Source organism: Pestalotiopsis fici (assembly GCF_000516985.1).
Source record: "Pestalotiopsis fici W106-1 unplaced genomic scaffold PFICI_Scf_18, whole genome shotgun sequence".
NCBI lineage: Eukaryota > Fungi > Ascomycota > Sordariomycetes > Amphisphaeriales > Sporocadaceae > Pestalotiopsis > Pestalotiopsis fici.
The window spans coordinates 4185-17379 of NW_006917108.1; the positions used below are offsets into that span (position 1 = coordinate 4185).

At 49.3% G+C, this 13195-nt stretch overlaps 2 protein-coding genes across 2 annotated transcripts; one reads left to right on the plus strand and one right to left on the minus strand.

The window, feature by feature from the left end:
* Positions 1–5680: 5680 nt before the first annotated feature.
* Positions 5681–6546, plus strand: PFICI_15391 (uncharacterized protein; the record flags this gene model as incomplete). The annotated part of the gene is made up of 3 exons (XM_007843972.1): positions 5681–5755; positions 5932–6362; positions 6435–6546. 3 exons carry the CDS (start codon positions 5681–5683, stop codon positions 6544–6546), a joined length of 618 nt encoding a protein of 205 aa, XP_007842163.1.
* A 1595-nt stretch (positions 6547–8141) lies between these two features.
* Positions 8142–9732, minus strand: PFICI_15392 (Aspartyl aminopeptidase; the record flags this gene model as incomplete). The annotated part of the gene is made up of 2 exons (XM_007843973.1): positions 8142–9571; positions 9675–9732. The coding sequence occupies 2 exons, from the start codon at positions 9730–9732 to the stop codon at positions 8142–8144; spliced, it is 1488 nt and encodes a 495-aa protein (XP_007842164.1).
* Between the last annotated feature and the right edge of the window lie 3463 nt (positions 9733–13195).

Below are 13195 nucleotides of genomic sequence, written 5' to 3' on the forward strand. Positions count from 1 at the left end.
GGGGGGGGGGTTGATGGGAAAGAGGAAGTTCTTTCTCTGTATGGAACTGCTGGTGGAGGGAATGTCACCAATATAGTTCTTGGAGGTGGTTGGACCAGGTAGGAGGGAGAAAAAATTGACCGCAGAAGCCTATCTACCGTAGGCACCCAAGGCTGAGCTGTCTGCTGGCTCACTTACGATGGGTAATTTTTTTCTCTCCCACCTCTGCTAACCCCCTTGTTGCCGGTCGGAAAGTCTAGAGCACAAGCAGGTAAAAAGCGGCTGAATAAGGCGAGTTCCACCCGATAGGAAAAGTCTCTGGCAGTGAGAAAAGTAGCTCTCGGGCTACGTAGGGCGTGTCACGATCAGGTTTTGGACGTGAAGGAGAAGATGATGTGTATGTAATGCATGTGTACAGTATGCCACCCAGCAGTCAATGTGGGTGAGGTTCCGTAGGTAAGGTTAGGTAGCCCGCAGCCCAACCATTTCTTTTGCGCTCTCCAGTGGCATTTTTTCCACATCCTCTCCAATCACCCCACCTTGGCTTGTGTGTACATTGATCAATACATTTGATTAGCCTGATGGCACGAGTTGGTAGGTTAAGGGTACGTACTAGTCCTGTCATTCTCCCCTCAACCCCTCACCCCTCCAGATGTCCAGCGCCCGATGTCTTTGTGCTAATGGTGGGGCGGTGAGCTAAGCAGACGGCCACTCTAGCACACACAGAGAGAGAGAGAGACAGGGGGGGGGGAACGTAAAAATCAACAACTTGAAATGTAGGAAAGCGTATTGTCGTGTTGTTCATATATTACATTCTTATATCTTTTAGTATTGATTGACTCACCGAGTGAAACTCTACTCCTATCCTATCTGGTCGGAATACTGACCAGTGTTCCTACTTTGAACAGATCCCCGGTGAGCGCAATATCAAAACGGACAAGCATGAGACCAGAATTGCATGTGCTCATTCCTGAACCTATAGACTACTAGCACCGGACCTGAGCACGTGTGCTTCGCTTTCCAATTGGAATTTTAGTATCACCTGAGTTCCGGGCACGGAAGAGGCACCGGCTACGCTGGTCCAACCAGCACATGTGTGTTTGGCGTTCGAAACATACAAGATATAGTCGAGGTGATTACTGACAATGTAGGTAAAATAGTCTTCAATACTTCGGCCCGTGTTCATGACCTGACTAAATTGCGGGTTGTACTCGATGAGGTGTGTTCGTAATCGGAAAGGCCCAAACGAAGGGTAGAGGGGGGCTCGAGGTTTATTCGCATTGTCCAAGCATATGAACTGATGCTTTCTAATGCAGCTGAGAACGAGTGTATTCATCTTCGACTGTTCACTCTGATGGGTCGATGATCGATTCGCTTTTGTATGGAGAAGCCTGCAGGTATTAACGGTGTTTCTCTCTGAATTGGTGGTCCTGCTCAACCAGGTTATATGCGAGTTTCATATGGCAGCACCCTTGGACTTGAGGCGTGTCGAGCATCGAGGCTTCTGTTGGCCAACTCAATAGTCAATTCCCCCTCGGCCGCTGGGTACTCCTGCAACAACGAAATTTTCATGGCTCGTTCTTTGGCATGTTGCAAGATACCGGGAGGTCGTATCGTGTCTGGGCGCCATGCTTGATATGCTACTCATCTGTCGCAGAAACACACAAGAGTTTGTATGTGCACACCTTGTTCGAGCTTGTGACAACAACGGCCTCGAAATCTTTCGAAATTGAGCCAGTCATCTTCACGCCGAAGAGTTGCGCTGAACAAGAAAGTCAAAAAGTTGGAAGGCGGTCCGATGGCTCTAGTAAGTGAGACGGCATCTCACATCGCCAACCCGTCTCCACCTTTCTCGCAAACTGTTGATATGACAGTTGCGGCCTGAGACAACGGTCTTGTCATTCGGTGGATTTTGACCAGCAACCTTCGCCGTCGTTGTTCTTGACTGCACGTGGCACGAGGACGAGGATAAGTCCCAGAATTGATCACAACGCCTCTTCAGCAGCAGTAGCCAACGACAGAGCAGTTGCAAGTAACAGCCTAGCATGTGACGAAAATTGAAACAATGGAAACAAGGCGTCCTCGAGCTTTGCACGTAGGTGATGCTGGGGAAGGAAGTACAACGCAAAGACGTGCGAGAGTCTGTCGAGACTCGAGCTAGACATGTAATAAATTCCAGGAATCAGTATGGCCTGCGCCAGGACCAAGATATGATCGGCCTCCCGATATAAGGAATAACAGTCGGAAGCACATGGCAACTAGCGGCTTGTCGATGGCGCTGATCTCTCGGAGCACTTGTCACACCATCAGTACCTAGTCGATGGCGATCTGAGCGCTGCAGCTGTTGCTACTGCTGCTGCACAGAGGTACCACTGGTGCCTCGGGGGCCTCTGTCAGTACTGCCAGTCCATAGCCCACCCGTCGCCCGCATGCGCAGATTCGGACAGTGGATGAGGACAAAATGTTCCATCTCTGCCGAAAAGCCAGCTGCTAGACTGTCAAGTTTGCGGTTCACCGATCGGTCTTTTCGTATCTTAAATATGCAGCTGTGGCTGCTGTGATAGTCGTGCCCGCCGGATTTGCCCTTGTTTCCGCATCAGGCGGAGCCGACCCAGTTTATACCCTCTGGGATTCATCGGATTCGTCGGTACAGGACCGACGGTACTCGTATCGTGGTCAATGAGAGAGGGTCGTCTCCAATCCTCCTAACCGCCCTTTTTCATGTTCCCGGTGATCATTATGGGTTGGGCTGCGTCAAATCTCGGGGATGATCTGATGAGACCGAGTACAGTGACAAATGCCGCCGCATTACTTCGATTGCACCTTCATTCGGCAGCCGAGATGATCGGTGCAGTCACAAGCCTGCACTCTCTTGCATGAGAAGGAAGGGGAGTATTTTTTTTTTTTTATAAGTCAAACCAATTGGTTAATTACCTAGTATTAAAGCAGCATGGATGGTTTGATCGTTTTTTATGAAGTACGCAATTGAGGGGGAAAGGTTGTTTCACTGTTGTGTCCACTACCTATTTTTTCGTTTCCCCTTCTTCTTTTTTTTTTTTCCCCCCGCCTGGTTCAAATCATCAGGACTTGACGATCAAGAAGGCCGTGCGGCTCCAATACACAGCAAATAGGAAGTATGGGTAGAGTACATATGCATCCAGACTTGCAGCTTGGTAGCATGTTGACTGGTTCCTGCATTAGCTCCCATCCGACATTGTGTTTGATCCCGAACCGAAGACGACGATGATAATTACTTGCATGATGTGAGAAGCCGATGTCAGCCCTCCTATTCTATTACATTATGGTGATGTCGGCATAATCAAAGCTTCATACTATGACGCAGGATGTTTGGTTCAGACAAAACGATGACCATCCTACCCGTCCTCTAATAGACGGTACATAACTTCTTCTTACTACATTGAGGTCCTGAGGTATGCAAAGTAGTAAGGCAAACAGACGGTCGTTTTCGTGACCCATACACTTCCAAGGTTGCCATTGAATAAACACTCATCACTTCCTACTGTAGAATCCTGATCCGAGCCTCCGATGGCGACGGCGCAGTCCGATTGGCGCTTTGGCAGCACTGCCCTCGTGGGACTTTGGCTCTCTTTTCTCCTCTTGGACTCCATCAAGGCGGTAATAAAAGCTGTGTACTCACGGAGAACGTACCTATCGATTGCAACTAGTTTTGCGGGGTATCCCAGCGCACTTACCTAGCAGTAGCCTGATTCGCAGACAAGGCGCACGCTCTAGGGTAATAAAGGAGATACAATAAATGCCTACTTACTTCAAATGTTTACGTCCTTTAATTGAGTTACATGTGTACGTATGTCGATGGATTTGCTACCATGATGGCTGAATTATTACAGTCGGGAATGGGTCAATGCCTTGCCTTAGATGACTTCTTTTATCGATGAACGATACCGACTCATACCCTAGGTATGTTGGAAGCATTGCCGGGTTCGTCGAGGGTTGAATGTGACGAATCACAGCGTGTTTACCATTTGTGTTGCGCAATGCCGTAAACCAAGCAACAGTTACTGATCACCTTAAAAAAAAAAGAAAAAATTCCTTCTTCCTTTTCCTTGAAATGGAGAATAGGCGAAGGACATGAGAAACATTGACCTCGTGAGACTTTTGTGAATCCAACCAGGTCAAAGAAAGATGTACCTTCTTTATTGCGTATAAAACCTAGGCAAGTCCACGAGATAGTCGATGGTTGGTGCCCCTGTTGCCCCTCATCTTGGCGTCCATAGGAGAGGGACACCGCAATATTAAAGTTTTTTTTATAGACATGTCAAGAGGGAAAGGACGGGAAACAGTCTATAAGCACATTTGTCTTAGATAATCGGCATCACCCTGAATCCGGGTATGGTAATTTGCTCTGCAAGCCCGTGATTGTCAGATCCCCTTTATCGCAGATTGCAAAGGCCGGTTTGTGACAAGCAACAATAGGGACAAAGCCCCAAAGCACCAGCAAGTCCGTCACCTAGCACTACGCTCTATCGGTTAATCGATTGTCTGCGGTACTTCTTGACCAGGTACCCCTAACGCCACGGCTGTAGGAGGTAGATTGAGTAGATTGACGGGTTCGGTGGATCGCGACCCATATGACGACGCCCCAAGGCACCGGCGAATCAGCAACCATATTGCATCGTCCTCTTTCATCAGTAAGGCGGGCCCCTCTTCACAACCGTGGAGGAAGGTCAAATTTCCAGGGGAAATGTTCGGAACGACGATGCCATTGGAGGGAGGCCGCTTGAGGCTCGTCTGTTTCCGTCTCTCTGGCTCTCACACTGGCTGTCTCCTGTCTACTACTGTGTATGAATCTTCCGTCTTTCTCTCCTTCTCTTTCTTTCAATCTCTGCCCATTCCCCCTCTCATCGCTACTACGTTCTGGATCTCCGCACTATACCTGGTTTCCTCTTCTCAAATCGGAGCGCCAAGACTATGCCGAATAGGAATATATATCAAGGGCTTGAACATGTGCATGGTTGTACGAATCCGCATGACCAGCTATTTGGCGTAATGATCCCATTGATCAAATCCACAACCACCTTATCTTGTTGGTACGTAGTAGTGTAGTGTACATTCTGGGGCTGTTTGGCTGGCCGTCACTGGACCGTCCGCCATCATATTGGCGCCGCCAAACGGCTACATACTAGTATTACTGCCTACTACTATTGCTGCCACTATTACTGCCAAAATAAAACCAAGCTAAAAGAGCCAAGCACAGGCTTGTCGATGACAACTTTAAATTGGCTTAAATTTGTTTGCCAGTCAGGATGTTTGGCCGAACTATTCCATGCCCGCCTAATGTTCTGCTCCATCGCCCCCGGTCCCTGGTGGAGCGGCGGTCTTCATGTTGACCAGTGCTTGGGTGTCGGGTGCCTCGCCCCCCCGCCTGTCGCGATTCTGCTAATTTCCCGTAACCCAGTCTTTTGTCTCCTATCCTTTGACGCCTTTGCCCAATCGCCTTGTCGTCTCTATCCTATTAATACCGCTGCCCTTTCGCTCATGTCTTCACTCTTCTTTCTTTCCCTTCTTCAGCCAAACAAGCCAATTCGATTGAAACATTGACCTCGGTCGTCCACTCTTTAACAACTCAAAGATCAAACAACGCACAAGCTTTTTCCAGCTTACTTTGCGCCCACACATTCTCTTAAACACACAACCAAAACAAGCACAGACATCAGTCAAAATGCGTTTCGCTGCTGCCGCCGTCGTCCTCGCTGGTGCCGTCTCGGCCCAGACTGTCTACAGCACTGACTACATCGTAAGTGCCGACAAACACACGACTACTCTTGTGTGCCTTCAGTTGCCGGCTGGGTCGAATTACAACAATGCAAAGAAGGGGGGAGGGGGAGGACGGATAAACGATACCCAGTCGGCCGCTTGATGGACATGGGGAGACGATACTCTATATACATATATACTAACCTGCCCATGTAGACCATCACCTCCTGCGCTCCTGAGGTTACCAACTGCCCGGCCCGCTCTACCCAGACCTTCAGCTCCACCTACGCTGTTGAGAGCTCCAGCACCGAGGCTGTCAAGACTACCGAGTCTACTCCCTCTGCTTCCCACGCCGTGAGCTCCCCTGGCTCTTCGGTCGGTGCCTCCGTCCCCGGCTACTCCGCCTCCGTTCCTGCCTACTCGGCTTCCACGGTCGCTGTCTCCTCCCCGGCTGTCTCCTCTCCGGTCTACCCTACCACCGTCAAGACCGCCGGCTCCACCAGCCCTGCCACTGGTAGCTCCTCGGTCCTGACCATCTCGACCACCACCTGCGTGCCCACCGTCATCTACAGCACCGTGACCGTCACCCCCACCACCGCTTCCTCCGTCAAGCCCTCTTCTGGCTCCTCCATTCCCGGCTACAACGCGTAAGTTTAAACCCCCTCGATCGCACAGAAACCAATTCGCGATTTCAATGTAGCTGACTTGGACTATGATAGCACCACCCCCGCTTCTCCTTCCTCCACCTACCCCGTGACCGCCGGTGCTGCCAGCTTCGGCATGAGCGCTGGTGCCGTTGTGGCCGCCGCTGCCGCCGCTTTCTTCTTCTAAGCTGTCGATACCCCCTCTGGAGTAGTATGGAATGGTGGAAGTCGGCGGGTAGCAAATGGGACCCGGCTTCAATGTCTGACTTGGTGTTGATACTATCTGTGTAGCTAATTTTCTAATTGTATATATGGGCGTTGAATGCCTGATGTCAATAACCCCGATTCACGCCTATTTTGCAACAAAACCACACCTTTTTTTTTTTGGTTTCTCTTTATACGACTTCTACTTTTGACCAGTCCATCTTTGAGGAACGTGAAAGGCGAACGATGAATTTGAATCGACGAGCTCTACATGCAAAAGAGTGTATGATCATGAATTGATGAATCTTCATATTGACTACAACCCTGGACAAGAGGAGGAGGCAAGGGAAAGAATGAAATGAAAAACAAGTGGGATAGAGGATCCAGGACTCTATGCAAAACATGGCGATCATTGCTTGTTGTCAGCTCGCTTAATTTCCGATGAAACACATCATCTCAAAACTACATGCAGGGTCTGCTGGCTTAGCTCTCGACCCTCAACTCAGACTAACGTTCTTCGGATTAGGTAGGCGGTAATAGTAAATAGTGTACAGCATGCACATGAATAATACATGAAATATATGTCGTTCCCACACGGAACGTGTAATAGGAAATGTCTATATCAAGGTATCTCTACGAGTTAGATTCTCGCCTGCATCATTGAACAGTAGTAGCTTGTAGACACAACATATCAACTGCTGCTGCTGTCCAAAGCCCCCTCCACTCTTGGGTCTTTTCCACACGAGATGCAATGCGCGCACTGTCCAGCTACCTACAGAGTAGGTAGGCGGGAATGAAAAGGTAGAATCTTTCTACTTTTTCGCTCAGCACCTTGGCAAGATTCATGGTTAAAAATATATACGGACATTCATGTAATGGAAGATTCAACATATTGCCATTTGTTCCCTGTCTTGAGCCCTGAACCTTCAACAGACCCTCATTGCGTTGCGCCACGAGTGGCTAATGCCTGTGACTACTCGTTTGGTGTAAAGAGAGGCTGTTGTTAGTTTTCCAAGAAGCCTTTGCCCGCCTTTGTATACTACATGTAAGTGTCCCACCCTGGGAAAATCATCCTGAATATCGATTGATCATTTCCAGTTTCACGATACGGTCACACTACATCGGCCGCGGCAATGCTAATGACGGTTCCAACTCATAAGCTTTAACCCCCTCCCCGTCTCCCCACGCTTATTCACTGTTGTTTGGTGCATATACGGAAACGTGGCAGACTGCAAGCTTCAAAGATCTATATTAAATCAAGCCTTGAGAGCAGCAAGCCGATTTTTCAGCCAGGTCAATGTCATTGTATTTGCCAGACCTTGCTTGCAAATATTGACAAAAAATGGGGCAGCCACTTCACCAAGCACATACTGCCAGCAACCTTGTCATGGTAAATACTTATCGCGAATCAATGAGACTGCACGTGGTCCTTAGGCCTGAAACTGGGCAGCACGCTTTGTTGTTCAAAATCCATGCGCCTGGGTTGATCTCACCCAGCGAACAAGTGACCAGTAGCCTGCAGCCAGAACAACGCCGCCTGCCCACCATTCAGGTCAGTGCGAGCTCGTCGTGACTGCTCTAATCCACGTAAATTTTGGCCTCAAGCTCGGAATAGTGAGACAGGAAGGAATCGAAAAGCTTTATGGCATGCTCGACATCATACGTGCCGCCAGTTTCGCGGATACTGTGCATGGACAGTTGAGGGTTTCCCAAGTCTAGAGTGCGAATGCCCATCTGGGCTGAGAGCATGGGACCAATAGTCGAGCCGCAAGATGAATCGTTCCTCACTACAAACAACTGTAGCGGAACTCCGGCCCGTTTGGCGGCTTCTTGAATTAGCACGATGCCTGGCGAGTTGGTGGCATATCTCTGATTTGCGTTGACTTTGATGACAGTTCCTTTGTTCATCTCAGGCTGGTGATTGGACTCGTATTTGCCTACATAATTCGGATGGACAGAGTGAGCCATGTCGGCCGATACGAGGAAGGAGCCTGACGCGGTCTGCTCAAAGGCGGTGGTGAGATCAGCATCAGGGTCGGAACTGATGTGTTCCCACGACCGGTGAGAGGCCGAGTCTCCATGGCGGTCACCTGCGACAACAGACAGCCGACGAACCACGGCAGGCAGAAGATCCGAGTTCGCGCCATGTGCCGAGGTTGAACCAATCTCCTCATGATCGAAGCAAGCGATTAAACGGATCGACGTTTCGTCGTCTAGACTCGACGATTGCACTGACTCAATCAATCCCATGACGCTGCAATAGGTCATATTCAGATTGTCCAGACGAGCTGAGTAGATAAATTCCTCATTCAGGCCGCCCAAAACTGATTTTTGCACATCGTAAAGCACCATTTCAAAGTCGACGACATTCTCGACGCTGACGCCGGCGTGCTCTGCAATGATCTCGAGTATGTAGGGATGGTGGCGATCGGACATGTCTTTCAGCGGCTGAAAGGTTGTGTTGCTGGTGTTATCGTCTTTGACTACCTCCTCAACACCAGTTCTATTGAGCTCAGCAGCAACCATTCCGGCAATAGGAAACAGCTCCGTCTCCTTGTTGGGGTTAAAGCTAGGTTCACGATCTAGGTGAATGGCCAGAGTTGGGATTCGAATGATCGGGCGGTCGACCTTGACCAGCTTCTGGACAAAATTCCCCTGGCCGTCCTTGACTAGGACACGGCCGGCGATGCTCAGATCCCTATCAAACCAGCTATGCCATATACCCCCGCCATACGTCTCAACGCCAACTTGGAGGAAACCAACGCCACTCTTCTTGCTGACGGGCTTGATTCTGAGGCAAGGTGAGTCCGTGTGGGCGGCGACCATGGCAATGGGATTTCCAGGCCTCCACTTGGATCCAATGGCGAAGGCCACGATAGTCGACCCGTTGCGGGTCATGTAGTATTTGCCACCAGGCTTGAGGGTGGCTGACCAGTTCTCGCGCTCCTTGACCTTGGTGAAGCCAGCCTTGTCGAGGCGGGCGATGGCGGATTGAACGGCATGGAAGGCTGCAGCATTGCCAAGAGGTCAGTTTGATTGGCCAGCCAGTCGCGGGAAGTACGATGCGGAGAGAGATATGGATGAGGAGGCTATGGGTTGGGAACAACTTACGGGTAGGCGAGGCGTTAACGAACTCGAGGAAGTCCAGGGCCGATTGAGGAGGAGCCATCTTGACGGCTGCCGAGTGGAAACGAACCAAAGTGATTGTGGCTTGAGGTCGAAGCGGTATTCGCGCGGTGAGAAATGGAAGAGAGGGCAAGTCGAATACAGGTGACTTCCAGGTCAGTAAAGAGGAGGGGCTTTTTCTGAGTGGCATCTGCGGTACCTGTGTCTGCAGCTGAGTTGGAGAGGTCTCAGATCTGATGTCCGACCGTTGCCGAGGGCTGGTCGCTGGTGATCACGTCGACATGGTTGGTTGGTTGGCTGGCTAGTTGGGATGTCGGCAGCTAGCCGCACCTAGTACGTAGTGCGAAGGTCTGGTGGCAGCAGAGGTACATATGTGGGTAGGTAGCTGGGGTGTTAAATCTCGGTACACATAAGTCAGTCCACGTCAGGCTTGCCCAGGAGTATTCTAAACTACCTGACAATAATGTACCTCTTTACATACATCATGGGTTCCGCCTGCCAGGCACAGCTTACAAAGTGTATGTCTCAAGATAATCAAGTCACCAAGAGCCCGACCACTAGTCAGTCAATGAGGCGATGGAAGGAAAGAGGGATATGGAGGGAGGGGGAAGAGGAAAGCAAACCAGCTTGTCTCCGTTGAATAGGTCGCTGAGCTTTTGCATTGCGTGCCTATGTCGAGAGCGTAGCCATTCAATTGATTTATTACACGCGTAATGTCAGTAAATTTTAGCAACAGAACGGCGATGTGGGGGGCTTGGTCGGCACTTCTTGTGCGAACAAAGGGTTGCGTTTGTTCGTTCAAGATTGTCTGGCACGAGTGGCTTCAAGTTTCCCTCTTGACACTACAAGGACGCCCGGCCCCCAGGACGCACACAGCTGGAAGGCAGAAGGTTGCCAAAACATAAGAAAGAAAGAGACTACTAGGTTGAACTTAGCTCAAATAAAGGTTGCAGCGGTTGCGCTAAAAACAGATTATATAGGTCCAATGGATATCTACAATAGTATCAGATGTCCGTATATATAGGTATCATGTGTTTAGATATCAAACATGGAGGCGAACTCGACTCTGTTAACCTAACTGCTGGATCATACATCAAGATGCGACAGTCTTGACACTCTGACAGGAGACGCAGACTGTATATACTCTGTAGATCCTGGAGGGAACGGAGACCAAGGCTGCCGGGCGACATCCATTGCGCCCAGGTAAATAAGACAACCTCACTCTATGCGACACAAATACAGGCAGCTGCCCGCACTCCCAAAAGCCCCTCGCCCCCGCGATACGCCTGGAGTTTTGCCCAGTATTGTACAGAGTACATACACAGTAGAGTGAGTCTCGCTTGCATCCTTGGCCGCTTGTACAACCAAAGTCCACCATGCTTGTTCATGCATTGTCGTGGACTGACGTGGTCGATGGGGCGGGCCTCTTGGTTGGTAGAAGGATTCATCTGCCGTATGCAGGCAAACTTTTCCCTGATCGAATTCACTCCTCGTGAACGCGCACTCCCGCCAGAAATAAGGACTCACAGCCGATAATGGCTGCACACACGCAACTCGGTCAGGTCATCGACAGTGGGCAGCGATTCTCCGCAGCCCGACCGTTGCCAGCCAGCTTGCCAGCTTGCCATGCAAGTGAAGTACGCACAAGACATAATGTCAAGACCATGTCCGCACATGGCAAGCCAATATTCAATGTCGCGAGTAGGTCAAGTCTGTAGGTAATTCTTTACCATACATATCAGGAAGCCCGTCTGGCAAGCAACTAGGTACTCATTTGAATTGATACTATTCAGACACGAATACCTACTTAAGTATAAATCAGTTGGTAGACAGGGATTAACATGGGAGGTATATTTTCCGTGGCGGTCTGCACACTTGTCGCGCGACATTTGCGCTGAACAAGTAGGGGTCCAGCCACGAAGGTAGAGCCATTGTTTAATGCATGGGCTTGTTGTAGGTTGCCTTGAGCGAGCTAGGCATTTGAGGTACCCAGCGACGACTCGTAGTATCTATCTATGCCATACATCTTCCAACCACACATCGACCCGGATCAAGGCATTGCTCTACTAGGCACTTACCTAAGGTTAGGTAATCGTGCTCTGCTTGCCAGCAGCCAACGTAGATGAACTCAGCCAAATATACATGAGTAAATTTACTTATTCCATTGTGTCGTTCTCACGCACGTGTGCCTTACCTTCTATCTCTTAAATGCCAACAAAATACTAAGCACGGTCCCTACGCCGGTGAGGCACTAGGTGAACAGTGCAAGCAAGTGAAAACGAACCAGCAGAATTATCCTCCTCCCATCCTACCACATCGGGAAGCTTAAGTTTGGGTCCATCAAAGCCACAGCCCACATAGTTTAGCATCATCCAAGAGAGTGTGACAAAACGGGAGGAAGCTGCGACAACAAGCATAACGCAAACTCTCAAAGTCGTTCGGCTTAAGTCAATATGATCCCTTAGCGAGCAAATTCATAAATAATATTTCTTTATGCGATATATATTAAATAGAAAATGAAATAATCGATTCTTCTGTTAGGCTCACTAGGAAGATACTACTTTTAATTATAATCGAGCCATTAATTAAAGAGTAAATACGTCCGATATGACTGCTAGATCTCGAGATGATCGCTGGTCCCTGGAGGTCTGCGAAGGTCGGTTGACTTAGATACCTAAAACTTATCTGTAGTATTAAACATGAAATCATGTTTCCACAAGGGACACCTAACTGCTTGGACGAGGCAATACGTACCTACCTCCATTGCCTGGCTGTGGGCATGCCCAGCGGAGATCGTACTAGAACGAGGATAACAATCTACATACTTCCCACCTGTACGCGGAAGGGTCTGCTTCGAACCGTCTGCATATGGATTTAAACCGTCCAAAAGCAGACATCAATGTAAGTAATCTATGTATATGTACAGCTGGAGATGAGCGTTCGCTAGTTTTCCATCCTGGCTAAACTTATCTGATCTTCTTGGCATCCTCCTCTGGGAGAGCCTGTCATCACTTGGGGTGCCAACTTCGCTGCATGGGTACTAGGTAGTATGTAGGTATTCAAGAGCGGGGCAAAGGAAATTTACCTACAAGAAGCATACATACAGTTTACATTATGAACCGTACGCATTATTGGAATACGAGAGGCTCTCGGGAAAGTTGTTGTTTCCTCATTATCTGCCTACCTTTCTGCCATGTTATAAGGTGGTGAATTTGATTTTTGCACGAAATGAATCCCCCCCCCCCGCCCCCGGCACATGCAGGAATAATTCGTCTGATAATGCGTGAATGACAAAACATTTCAAGAACAAGCCGACTCCTCATAGCCCTGCGCAATAGGCTCAGGTAGGTAATGTAGGTTTTGACCGATTGATACATTTCAATGTTGGCATCGCGGACTGTCTATCTGTCTACCTACCTACCTTATCCTTTCACCCAGCTCTGGTAGCTGCAATGTATCTCCCATCATTATTGGGAACAGTATCGACCCATGGTTGCTTATTTGTA